This window comes from Dromiciops gliroides, chromosome 4 (genome assembly GCF_019393635.1).
Source record: "Dromiciops gliroides isolate mDroGli1 chromosome 4, mDroGli1.pri, whole genome shotgun sequence".
NCBI classification, from domain to species: Eukaryota; Metazoa; Chordata; class Mammalia; order Microbiotheria; family Microbiotheriidae; genus Dromiciops; species Dromiciops gliroides.
The window spans coordinates 256,001,973-256,015,868 of NC_057864.1; the positions used below are offsets into that span (position 1 = coordinate 256,001,973).

At 44.4% G+C, this 13,896-nt stretch overlaps 1 protein-coding gene across 2 annotated transcripts in view; it reads right to left on the reverse strand.

The window, feature by feature from the left end:
• Positions 1-13,896, reverse strand: part of C4H6orf132 (chromosome 4 C6orf132 homolog) — a 51,326-nt gene that overhangs the window by 29,943 nt on the left and 7,487 nt on the right. Inside the window, exon 2 of one of the 2 annotated variants that reach the window (XM_043999491.1) lies at positions 1,595-1,701. The exons of the other annotated variant lie outside the window; for it this stretch is intronic. Within the exon in view, the coding sequence (XP_043855426.1) occupies positions 1,595-1,701 (107 nt within the window). The remainder of the gene's footprint in view (positions 1-1,594; positions 1,702-13,896) is intronic. 2 annotated transcript variants of the gene reach the window in all.

The window sequence follows — 13,896 nt, forward strand, 5'->3', positions numbered from 1 at the left end:
GTCGACATATCTCACAGGACCTGGCCCACCCTGGGAAGTAACCATCGCCATCATGGAAGCAAAAATCCATTCTCCAAATCCATTCTCCTTCCCATCTAAAATCCAAATGCCTTCACAATCCAAGCATTTTCTCTGGCTGCCCTCCATGCCTCGATTGTTCTTCCTCTTCACTTCTTCATGGCTTCCCTGTCTTCCTTCAATTCCTAGCTAAAAATCCCACCTTTTACAGGAAACCTTTCCCAATCCCTCTTAATTCTAGTGCCACCCCTCTGTTGATTATTTCCTATTTATCCTGTACATAGCTTGTTTGTACATTTTTTTTTGGTACATTGTCTCCCTTGTTAGATTGTGAGCTCCTTAAGGGCAGGGACTGTCTTCTGCCTGTCTTTGTATGCCCAGCTCTTAATACAGTGCCTAGCACATATTAATTAGGCCCTTAATAAATGCTTACTGACTGACAATCATCTAAAACATTTATCTAATCACAGCCTACTCTGTGCCCAGGGAGTTTAAAAAAAAAAAAAAAGGCACAGCTCCTGCCCTCCAAAAATAATGAGGGGAGACAAGATAGATAGATATACACACACATATATATGTGTGTGTATATACACATATATATGCATATACATACATATCTACATCTATATCTATGTAGACTTAGATATATGCACATGGGAAAAATTGAAGACAGAAAAGGTGGGACTTGAGTTGGAAATTGATGTAGCTACTATCCAGTGGTAATTTTTTTGGGGGGGAGGCAGGGGCAGTGAAGGAGTAAGGGTAAGGTGCATCTTTCAAATATGTTGAACGAAGGAAAAATAAAATAAGAAAGTCTTTCTAAACTCTAGAAGTGATTGATTTAATGTAAACCCAAGCTTACAAAATATCTGTTTACCATCCATGGTGCTCAAAGTTCCCACTATCCCCATCTCCTGGGCACATCTCATACTCTCCCTCTATCCTGACCCCTTGCCCCTGACTAAACACCACAGGGTTTTTGTTTTGTTTTTGCCTTTCTTTGTGTCCTTGGGGCTTAGCCCAGTGGCTGGCACATTTTTTGTTGTTATTGTTGTAAGTAATTTTTCAGTCGTGATCCTATTTGGGGTTTTCTTGGCAAAGGTACTGGAAGAATGGTCTGCCATTTCCTTCTCCAGCTCATTTTACAGATGAGGAATGGAAGCAAACAGAGTTAAGTGACTTGCCCAGAGTCACACAGTCAGTGATTGTCTGAGGCTGGATTTGAACTGAAGAAGATGAATCTTCCTGACTCCAGGCCCAGTACTCTATCCACTTTGCCACCTAGTTGCCTCTCGCACATGGTAGGTATTTAATAAATGCTTCTTGACTTGACTTCACCTAGAAGCCCAAGTAGCTAATTCCCCACTTCTTCATAGTCAATGACTGCTGTCTATTAGGGAGAGACTGGTCCTCTTCTGGTAATGGCACCAAGGACAAAGATGACCTCACATGAGTCAAGGGGAGGAGGAGCCTACCACTACCGCCACGTGGCTCCCACCCCCTCAGCCTCAGGCCGGCAGGCCTGGTGCCTCCCTCTGCCAGCCCACACTCCAGCAGGCTGGAACTCCATACTCACCAGGGGTAAGAAGGTTAACAGGGGGCGGACTCTTGGCCGAGGCTTGAGGGTGGCAGTTCCTGACTCACTCACTGTATTAAACTGATTGTCTCCATAATAAATTCCATCTGGAGGAGATAAAGGAGAGGGAGGGGATGAGCTGGAAGATCAAAGACTTGTGGGCAACCCCTTCTTGATATGAACCCACTAAATTTTCCAAATCCTCCCTGGCCAAATAAGAGTCCAGAGGTAGCTCCTGATTTGATTCAGACAATATCATCTCCTCTTACAGAACAGGCTTGGGAGGGTAAGAGAGAAGGACAATAGACCTGCACACCACTCAGTTTAAATGAATCAGTAGGGTTTAGGTGAAAATAGACTTTTTTTCTTTAAACATTTAAAAAAATGTTTTACTGATGGTTTTTGTTTTTAATAATAACAATGGCTCAAATTTATAATAGAATTTAAACCTTTACAAAGGGTTTTACATGCATTATCTCATACTGACAACCACCCTCTGCAGGTGCTAGTTATTTCCTTTCCAATATTCATAGAGGTAGTTCAGTTAGAGGCAGGCTTTGAACCCTTGAGGGAAGGGATTGTCTTATCTTTTGTATTTTTTCCCCTACTGCCTAGACATAATGTCTGGCTGTACTTAGTAGGATATAGAACAGGAAGGGAAATCTAGTTCAATATCCTCATTTTACAGATGAGGAAACTGAGGCTTAGAGAAATGATATTCCCAAAGCCACAAAGGTAGTAAGTAGCAAGATTTGAACTCAGGTCCTTGAATTCCAGAGTTGGTGCCAACTACCCCTTCCCACCCAGCCCCAGACCCCTTTTTTTGACTCTTCATATCCACTGTAGCCAGGTTTGAGGCAAACAGCTTGCCCAGGGTCACACACTATTAGCGGCAGCAAACCCAGGTGTTCTGAACACCAAGTCCATTGCCCTCTTTACTAAGATTCTTCTGGATGTACGACGAACACTCCCTCTTCCCACCCTCAACACTTGATACCCATTGAACTTTCCCTTGTAACCAGGGAAAACAATTAAACAAAAATACCAGATACAGCGCACACATCTCACAACATCCTGCCTCTCCACTAAGAAGAGGGAGGTGTGTTGCATTAGGTTTTTTTTTTTCTAGCTCCTCAGAGCCCAGCTTCCTTTTAGCAAGTCTTTTCATTAACATCATTGTATTCATTGTGCACACAGTCCTCCTGGCTCCGGTTCAGTTCATACAAACTGTTTCTCTGAATTCCCCATCCTCATTATTTCTTACCACACAATAAGACTCCTCCGTTCTCTGATGGCTGGATGGCTTAGTTTAATAGACAAGACAAGGAGTTATGAAGTCAAGGCCAGAGTTTTAACCGGAAATTCTGGCCCTGAGCCAAATTTGAGTGGTGGTGGTGGTGGGGTAGGGTGGTGGTGGGAACCCTCTGCCCTGGTTGGGTTATGCTGGTAGGGAGGGCAGCCTGAGCATGGTCAATGATCCCTGACTTTCCAGCCCCCAGGAAAAGTTTAGGGTCGGATGTGCAGCAGAGGAAGAAGGAGGCAGGGGCTCAGCAAGGGAGGAGTGGCAGTTATACCTTGTGCCATAGGCTGAAAGACCAACATGGGGAAAGAAGCCAGCTCTCTGAATGTCATTTAACCCTCCTTGCCACAGACAAAACTCCCAATCCCTCTGCTCTTGATAGCTCCGGTTCAGGCCAGTTTCTCGAGGTCCCCTTCAACTTTTTTTTGGTTGTTTGTTTTTTTTGGCAGGGTAACAAGGGTTAAGTGACTTTCCCAGGGTCACACAGCTAGTAAGTGTCAGGTGTCTGAGGCCAGATTTAAATTCAGGTCCTCCTGAATTCAGGGCCGGTGTTTTATCCACTGAGCCACCTAGCTGCCTCCCTCCCCTTCAACTTTTAGGGATTTTCTAGCTTAAAGAAACCTCTAACCTGTCCACCTCTAGACTCTATCCGGCCTTCCCTCTCAAGCCTGCAAATGTCCTTCTAAAGGCAAAGAGCCAAACACCCAGCCCAACTTCCCAGCCAAAGCTTATCTCCCAAAGAGAGAGAAAAACAAGAAGGGTTGTTTTTTTTTTCTTTTTTTCCTCAAGTGCTTGAATTTCTAGCTGGGATTGATTAAATGAGATCCCTCCCCTCCTCGGCCTCCCAGACTCCGTCCTACTTAGAATCCAAACCTTACTTTCATGCAGATTTGTTAAGTATTAGCATCCAAAGGCACCACCCTTCCTATGCTGTAACGATGCTAATGGCCACCTTCCCACTATCCGCTGGCTTAGAGAGGGAGGCTTAGAGTCACTTGCTTAAGGTCACACAGTAAGCCAAAGAACCTAGACTGAAATCCCATCCCAAGGCCCTTTCTATTGTCTCAGAATGGTGTCCCGGAGTCTCTGGGAGATTCTAGGTCATTCTAGGAAAATTTTCAACAAGGGTAGAAACAAATGGTTTAATCTCCAATTATGGAGAAAATCTGACTAGTGAGTACAGCCTATTGCTTAAATATTCTAGCTAATCTGGATTTTCCTGATAGGAAAATCCTCTATGCAGGCTATGCAATGCTACTTGGAATGAGGGGGTGTGCTGGGGTCAGCTCAAACTGGCTTGGGAGAGCTGATTGTTAAATTTTCAATGCGACTATTATAAATCAGGGCTTGATTTGTTTTGTTGATTGTCTAGATTTAATAAAGTGATGGATAAATGGTAATAATTTGGATTTAAATTAAAAGTGTGTCCTGCGTACAATTTTTTGGGGGGTGGGGAGAGCCAAATATTAAACATTTACCCTCATACCATGGCCTGGAACACACTCTCATCTTCCCTTTTCAGAATTCTCTTCCTCTAAGGTTGAACTTCTCTTAAGATGAAGGTTTCCCTAATCCCACTCCCTCGCTCCTACCAATTCACTTATGTCTCAAATTTTCCTAGATCACTTTTCCTGGATCTTTTTTTCCTTTTGTTCTACTTCGTTCCCCTGTACATGAAGTACCTCCACCATCACCATCACCATCACTTTTTTCTTTCTTTCCTTCCTTCCTGTCTTCATCTCTAGGAAAATGGATGATTCTCCAAGAAGAGATGAAGAGAACAACGGGGGAAACTATGGTGATAAGAAAACCAAAGTGCAAAAATAATTTTTTTAAAAAATAATTTTAATGGGGGGATAAAGTGACAAATCCATAGCCAAAACCCAGGCCACAACCCAATGTTCTCTCCACTACAGCATTAAGTGTGTGTGTATGTGTGTGTGTGTGTGTGTGTGTGTGTGTGTGTGTGTGTGAGAGGGAGGGGGAGAGAAAGAGAGAGAGAGAGAGAGAGAGAGAGAGAGAGAGAGAGAGAGAGAGAATTGATTCCTGGTTGAAGGTTTGTGGATGGGTTCTAGTCCCAACTCAACTACTGATTCTATGACTTTTTTTTTTTGGTGAGGCAATTGGGGTTAAGTGACTTGCCCAGGGTCACACAGCTAGTAAGTGTTAAGTGTCTGAGGCTGGATTTGAACTCAGGTCCTCCTGAATCCAGGGCCAGTGCTCTATCCACTGTGCCACCTAGCTGCCCTGATTCTATGACTCTTTGGCAAGTCTTTTACCCTTATTTTATAGGCAGGAAGGCCAAGTTTGGGAAGAAGAACAATAAACAAATATCTAGGCCCTTTATACATACAAAGGATTGTACTGGGGGCCATGGTATAGGTGTTAAGAAGTAGAGGCACCATTCCTGCCCTCACAGAGCTCACCCAGCCAGCTGGGGAGAGGAGACCCCCTAGGAAAAGGTAACCAGGCTGTCCATTCTAAGAGCTCCGGAAATGGAATAATGAATGCTCCAGAAAGCCCTGAGGAAGAAAGAGTGCCACTCCTCATCCTTGAAGTCAAGGTCGAACTACTCATAGAATTAGAGCTAGAAGGACCTCGTGCCATTTTTCAGTCGTGTCTGATTCTTTGTGACCCCATTTGGGGTCTTGTCAAAAATTCTGTCATTTCCTTTTCCAGTTCATCTGACCGATGAAGAAACTGAGGCAAACGAGGTCAAGTAACTTGCTTAGGATCACACAGCTAGTAAGTGTCTGAGGCTAGATTATGAACTCAGGAAGTAGAATCTTCCTGACCAGAAGCCCAGCATTCTATCTATTGTGGCACCTAGTTGCCCCCTCCCCCCCAATCCAGCCCCCTCATTTTATAGATGATGAAACTGGGGCCTAGAGAGGTAAGGGTAGGAGTCGATCCCAGGTCTTATCCCTTATTATACCCTGCTGCCTCTTCTTGAGATCAGGAACTGTATCTCTATCAATCTTTAAAATACCCATTAAGCAGCTATTATGTGCAAGTGGAAACAAAGACAAAACACAGCCCCGTTCTCTAGTTGACAATCCAGTTATCTTTTTTCATCTTTATATTTCCCCTCCCTCTAGTGCCTAGCGCACTGCTTCACACATGGGAAGCATTCCATGAATGTTTGTTGAATGAAAGCTTACCTGGCAAATGAAGGCTTTGGGCCAGATCATCTCTAAGATTCTTCCTATCTCAAAGGACCATAATCCTATTAATTACTGTGGACTAGACTAATTGGTCTTTATGGAAAACATAGGATTTGAGCTTGGTCTTGAAGCATGGGAGGACTTGCAAAGGTAGATGGGAGGGTGGAAAAGGAGGTTCCAGGCATGAACACATCCTTGGAACTATGGAGAATATTAAGGGGATGAGGAGACTGGCCCAGCTCGAACATAGGGGTCACACAGGGAAAAACCAGACAGTGGACAGATTTGACCTGCCAGGGTGTTTGGACTGGACTCTAAGCAGTGGGAAGTTGACCCTGCAGCAAAGAGCATGAATCATATCTGGATGGGCCAAGTAGAAAACTCTTGGTTCAAGGACAGTTCTGAATGTCTTTCTGTTTTCACTCCCAGGTAGTCCCTACACCACCAGGGCTCAGCATGGTAGGCTAGACACTTCCCCAGGTTAGACTTACTGGGGAACTCAAGGTCAGGCCCTTCTTTACTTCACCCAAAGCCCAGGATGAAAATAATCTTGCCACAGAACTGTATTTCAGAGACTGACAGTGGGAATAATAACCTAAGATCACTTTTCCGACATGAAGTAGGAATATAATTGAGTTTCCAAATTTTTCTACCCAAAGAGTACTGGATTTGGAGTCAGAGAAACTGGGTTCGATTCCTACTGCATTTGCTTATTAGCTAAGTAACCCTGAGTAAGTAACTTAGTCCCTCTGGGCTTTAGCATCCTTCATCTGTAAAGAAAGGGAGTGGACTAGAGGGTCTCTAAGATCCCTTACATTTCTAAATGTATGTTCCTTTATTTGCAGTTAGGTATACAGTGGATAGAACACCAGCCCTGGAGTCAAGAGGACCTGAGTTCAAATCTCACCTCAGATACTTACTAGCTGTGTGACCCTGGGCAAGTCACTGAACCCCAATTGCCTAAAACATCTGAGGCCATTTCCAGTCATCCTGATATATATCCTGCCACTGGACCCAGATGACTCTGAAGGAGAGAGGGAGGGAGGTGACCTTGCACAGGCCTCCATCCCTTCAAAATTCAATTCGGTACAAGTCTTGATAACCCTCTCCCTCCCTTCAAAATCCAATTCAGTGCAGGTCATGGACCCCCCCCCCTCCCCCGCCCCCAGGAAGGAAGGACAACAATGTTTCCCTAAAAGGTCTCATTATGAAAGCAGTATATACATAGGTGTAAGTAAGGAGGTGGGGTGGCCTGGGGGTGGTGGTGGTGTGGTAGCAGAAAAAATGGGGAAGATGATTTAGGATGAGAATTGATTTTAAGGGAGAGAGAATGCAGGAGCCACAGGTTTTGGAATGTTCAACACTGGAAGGATTTCCAAGATCTCTTCCTATTCAGAAATGCTACAATTTTAAAAGAGCTCAGTAGTGAGAGGAAAGAAGAGGTTGGAAGATAAGATAAAAACCGTCTTAGCTCCATTTGCATTCCAAAGAACACCTGGGATAACCTCGAAGTAAGACTTTGAAACTCAAAGACTTTTGCTTTCTTTGTGAATTTTAAGCCATCTGCTTCTCCGAAGCTACCAGCAGTAAAAATTTTTAGAATACTTCTAAAGGCTGATGGACTTGTTTCCCAGATAAAAGAAGCTAGATAGTAGGAGCATCTTTCTATTCCAAAATAGACCTGCCTCTACAATCATAGGTTATTTATAGATGGGAAGCACCTAGGCAATCATCTAGTTTAACCCCATCTTTTTTTTTCCGGAGCAATGAGGGTTAAGTGACTTGCCCAGGGTGTCACACAGCTACTAAGTGTCAAGTGTCTGAGGCCGGATTTGAACTCAGGTCCTCCTGAATCTAGGGCTAGTGCTTTATCCACTGCTCCACCTAGCTGCTCCCTAACCCCATCTTTTGTTGTTGTTCAGTCATTTCCGACTCCTTGTAACCACTTGTGGGGTTTTCTTGGCAAAGATACTGAGTGGTTTGCTATTTCCATCTCTAGCTCCTGTAACAGATGATGTAACTGAGGCAAGAAGGGTTGAGTGATTGCCTAGGGTCACACAGCTAGCAAGTGTCTGAAGCTGGATCTGAAATCAGGAAGATGAGTCTTCCTGACTCCAGGCCTCACATTCTATCCACTTCTGTCCAACTCTTTTTTTAAACCTTTAAGAGAAAACAAAAACAAAAATAAAAACAAAACCTCTTTTACCAATGTAGAAATGCAGCCCAGAAAGGGGGAGTCATTTTCCCAAAGCCAAAGAACTGCTTAGTAGAAGAAACAGGAGTAGAAGCTGAGTTAGGAGGGGAAAAGAAAACAAACCAAAAAAACCCAAAAAACTCACTTAGTGGAGTAAGAGAAAGTGGCCCCTAGAAACTGAGCAATCAAATCAGTCCCTGGAGTCAGAAGACAAAGGAACAAAGGACAAGAAAGTGACTAGGGAGCTACTCTAAGAAGGTCTGAGCCAGCAAGATGCCACCTTACTCCAAAAATGGGCTCTGGATGGTACCTGAGAAACACTAAATTGTAGAATCCCCAGTTTACAGGTTTTCCCAGCAAACCTTTAGAGGGGAAAAGTTCCATTCTTGACCAGGTACAGTTTAGGATCTCTCAATTAATGCAGTAAGTGATTCCCCCCCCCCCCGTTTTAATTTTTTGAATGATAAAATTTAGATAAATTTAAATGATAAAAATGCATGTGTGTGTGTGTGTGTGTGTAAAGCAAATTCCATCCCTGAAAAATCCAGATTTCCAAAAAAGAGAGAAATTAGGTTCACTTCCCCCCAAAATAAAAGCTTTAGGATTGGATTAGGGTTTGCTTTTAATACTTCAATTCAAGTGGAGAGCAATGGATTTGGAGTCAGAACACCTGGGTTCAAATCCAGGCTCAGCTACTTCCTGCCCCCAAAAAAGGTGGGAGGGGAAGGGTTTGTGGATTAGATGATTTGTACAATCTGTTTCAGCTCTAAATCCTCTAATTGCATGATCCAATTCAGGATGTATTATATTGAGAGCCAAGCTACATGCTAGCGAGGAATTCCGAAATATTCAATTAATGCAGGACTTTCTAGGAATGTGCCTTTCTTATTAAAATGAGGCACAGCTGCAGTTCTGGCTTCTCTTCAGATTGCAAACTAGAGTTCTGAGGACTTGAGACAGATGAGTTGCTGCTGGTCCTTAGAAGGAGCCCCACTCAGGGTTGTGGGCTCGAAGTCATTTGTTCCCATCACAGGATCAAGGGAGGGAGGCTTCTAGGGTGGACCTGGAACTCCATTCTCACCAGATCCTGCCTCTGACCACCTACGTACGTGACCTTGTCCAAGTCCCTGGACCTCTCTGGGCCTCAGTTTCCTCTTATGTAAAATGAAGGCATGGGATTAAGTAAATTCTGAAGTCCTTTGCATGTTTAAGCCTATAATCCTACATGGTAGAAGTGGCATTGACCTAGGAACCAGGAGACCTAGGCTGGAGTCCCAGTTCAGCTGCTATTCTGCTGTGTGATCATGGACAATTGGGTCACTTCCCTCTCTGGGCCCAAGCTTCCTTCTGGATAAAATGGGGAGCTTAGGCTAAGATGACCTGTAAGATCCCTTGACTTTAAGGTTCAAAGTGTGCTGGAGCCAAGGGAATGATGTTATTGACACTACAGGGAGAGGATTTCTAAGGATACCATCCCCTTATTACTCTAAGTCAGGCATTCTTAGCCTTGCCCCTTGGAACTCCGGTGAAACTTATAGATTCCTTCTTTGAATAATGTTTTTGAATGAAGGTAAAATACATAGGGTTACAAAAGAATCTGACTATTTTGAAATAAAGATGTAATTCCCCGCTCCCCCATCTTAGTTCATGGACCCCCTGAAATCTATTCTCAGACCCCAAGTTAGGAGCCTCCTGTTGTAAGGAAAGGCAGAGCCATTCCTCAGCAGCTCTGGCATAGTTAGTATGGTTACTAGGAACCTCCCCCTCCCCAGCCCCTTCATGCTTTTTGCCTTCTCAAATTAGATTGTATTTATTTATCTATTTTTTTGTGTCCTGGTATCTCTTGACTGCCCCTTGTTCATAGAAGGTGCTTAATGAATGTTTATGGAACTCACTCTGAATTTACATGGATTCAGTAATTTCCTGGATCTGAAGGCAGAGATCTCTGTTCCCCAATTCTCCTCACCTACTCCCAGTGACCCCTCCCCTCCAGAAGGGTTACCCTAGGGTTAGAAGCAGGCCAGTCAGGCTGCATGCAAAACAAGGATCCATGAGGAGTAGAGACAGCTGTCCAAGTTCTAGAGATTTGCATGCCATTCATTAGGAAGGTCCAGGGGCAGAACTCAAGACCCTTCTTTTATTCAGCTCCAAGAAGAGACCTCTTCAAATCACTGACTAAAGCAAGCAAAGCAAAGTCTCTCTTCTCTAGGGCAGGGTTTTAAAAAAATTTTTCCTTTCATGACCCCTTTTCACCCGAGAAATTTTTACTCGACCCTGGGTATACAGGTATACATAACCTCTTACAGTTGATGAAATTTTTATTACCCCCACATTCAGTTATTCAACCCCATATGGGGTCTTGAACACAGTTTAAGAAGCTAGACTATAGGGGCAGAGGAATGGAAGGGGTGACCCCTTGGGCCCTGCTGAGAAATCCAGGACAGAAAACGAGCTTTCTATAGGACGTAAGCACCTTGTGTCATTTAATTTTTGTACTCCTGGCATTGAGCCTGGCACATAGTAGACATTTATGAAATGCTTATATTGAATTGTTCCAAAGCCCTTCTTTGCACCACTTCCTGAGGACCTTGCCATAGATTTTACTGAATTTCTCTTAAAAGCACAGTCTTCTTTTTCCTTCTCCCTGAAAGCTGCCTTTGATTCTAAGTTAGGATACAGAAGTTGAGGGTCCGACATCAGCAGTCACTGGCTTAACTTGGTATGCCCTACAAATGCACATAGGGAAGAAGGAGGGAGGCAAATTTGCAATGAATAGAGCATCCAGACATGGGAGCACTCCTCCCCTCCATCAAATGCAAGGAAGCCATGTCAGAATCAGAACTCGCAGGCCCCAGTTAGCAGGAACCACATGAACATTTGGGGACAGCTGTTTGGCCTATTCCCAAATCCTGGCAAGGCTCAGATCACACAGAGAACTCCAAGACATTGCCCTCCCAAGGACTTTAGTAAAAACCCCCAATTTTTATGTGGGATACAGTATGGAAACTCAGGCTCCTTTGGGAAAGGGAAAAAGAACAGGATTTATTAAGCATCTACTATATACCAGGCATGCTAAGTGCATTACAAATACTATCTCATTTGATCCTTACAACAACCCTGTGAAGTAGGTGCTATTATTACTTCCATTTTACAGTTGAGGTATCTGAGGCAAGAAGAGGTTAAGTGACTTGCCCAGCTGGTTAAGTGACTTGTGAAACAGCTGGTGTTTGAGGTTGAGTTGGAGCTCAGGTCATCCTGAGTCGAGGTCCAGAGCTCTATCCCTGTGTCAAACTAGCTGCCTTGGTTCAGTATTTCCCCTGAGTAAGAGTAGAATTCATTACTTTTTTTTTTTAGGCAATCAGGTTAAGTTGCCCAAGGTCACACAGCTAATAAGTGTCTGAGGCCACATTTGAACTCAGGTCCTTCTAACTCTAGGGCAGGTACGATATCCACTTCGCCCCAGTAGAATTCATTATTAACAATGACAGGGCAGCTAGGTGGCGCAGTGGTTAAAGCACCGGCCCTGGATTCAGGAGTACCTGAGTTCAAATCCGGCCTCAGACACTTGACACTTACTAGCTGTGTGACCCTGGGCAAGTCACTTAACACCCATTGCCTAAAAAAAAAAAAAAAAAAAAAACCAATGACAACCACAATAACATATTTACATAACTTTTTAAAGTTTACAAGGTTCTTTCTCCACAACAGGCCAGTGGAATTGACAGTACTATTATGATTTATTCTCTTTTTAAGATGAACCTGAAGCACAAATGACTTTGCTGAGGTAATATGGAGAATAAATGCTGAAATTGAGACCCAAACCCAGTTCTTCTGACTCCTGGTTCAGCACACATCACTATACCATATTCCTCCTCTTTTAAAAAAATTATTTTATTTTTTTAATCAGCAAAAAAATTACCTTTTCTTCCCCCCACCCTCATTGCCCCCTTTCCATTGAAGAAGGAAGAAAAAACCCTTGTTATAAAAAATATAGTCAAAAGGGGGGGGGGAATCCCCAATTGCTGTATCCAAAAAACCCAAACCAAACAAACCCTCATTTTTGCACTCTGAGTCTTTCATCTCTCTATAAGGTGGTTAGCCATCATTTTCCTTTTTTTTTTTAAATTAAAAAAAAAATTTTTTTTGGCGGGCCAATGAGGGTTAAGTGACTTGCCCAGGGTCACACAGCTAGTATGTGTCAAGTGTCTGAGGCCAGATTTGAACTCGGGTACTCCTGAATCCAGGGCTGGTGCTTTATCCACTGCACCACCTAGCTGCCCCCTAGCCATCATATTCCTAAGCAACAAAGGAGAGACTTGTGGGCTAAATCAAAGACCAAGCCCCCTAAGACCCCTCAGGCAGGGTCCACCCCCCTCCCCCATCTAAGTTTAGGAGTTTTCTATTTTCACTTCCTCTGTTCTCATCATCCCCACCCCTACCCCACCCCCTAGACCCTAATCCCCCAAACAAACCCCCTCAGCTACTATAGATGCAAAAAGAACAGAAGCAGAAGGTGGACCAAGCAGATTTCCTTTGCCCAGTCAACAAGCATTTATTAAGTGCTTACTGTGTACAGGTCCTGTGCTAAGAGCTAGGGGTATGCAAAAACAGTCCCTATAGTGAAGGAGCTTACATTCTGGAGGGGGCTTTATTGGCCGCTACACAGACAGCCAGCAAGGTGTATTGGACAAAGGTGCCAGGACTCCTGGGTCCCCTCCTCCGCCCTGCCCCCTGGAGTAAGTCTCTTCTGCTCTGGCACTCCTGGAACCTGCCAAACTCAGGCACCATTTCCATCTCACGGGTAGCTGTTGGTGAAGAAAAGCAACAGGTGTCTTGGAGGGAAGGGCAGGGAGAGATGCAAGAAGCAAGAAGCTTTCCAGATGTTTGTGGTTCTTCTTTATGAGTTTCCTACAGACTCCACTTAAGAAATCCTGTTACTGGAAAGTTAGAGAGAGGAGGAAGAGGAGGAGAAGGAAGCCCAGCAGTGACTCATGAGGCTGGAACCTCACAGGACCAGGGCGACTGCCAGCCACTAGATCTTTCCTCTCCAGCCCTTCCCTCCTGCCTTCACTTCTCGTTTCTGGCTGGCTAATAAACGCAGGCTCCAAGTGATTGAATTCCTCGATCCATCTGGTATTCACTAGATACCACGCGCAAAGGCACCATGACGGACAGTGTGTGGGACGGTGAATACTGGTGGAGTTACCTACCCTTCAGCATCTTTAAAAGCACAACGACAGCAGTCTGTTAACTGAACAATGGGAGTCAGGAGAAGTGGGTCCTGCTCCCAGCTCTTCCATGAGTTTGGTGTGTTGGCTTGGGCAAGTTGCTTTCCTTCTCTGGGCCTCAGCTCCTCCGTAAAAGCAGGGAGTGGACTAGGTTCTCTCTAAGGTCCCTAGCATCTCTGACATTTCTAGGAGTGGGTGATTTTGCAAGTGGCTGACAATGAAGACTCTGAGAGCTAAGCGGATGAAACATCGGTGTGGGCTGGGGCAGTCGGGGGAGTTTTCCTGGAGGTGCTTCTGGAGCTGAGGCCAGAGCTAGGATTCTAATAAGCAGGGAGGTAGGGATGGGGTGGGGTAGGCAAACAGGAAGAACCAGGGCACCAGGTGGTCCCTAGGCAGAATTTCCAGACTCTCATCCT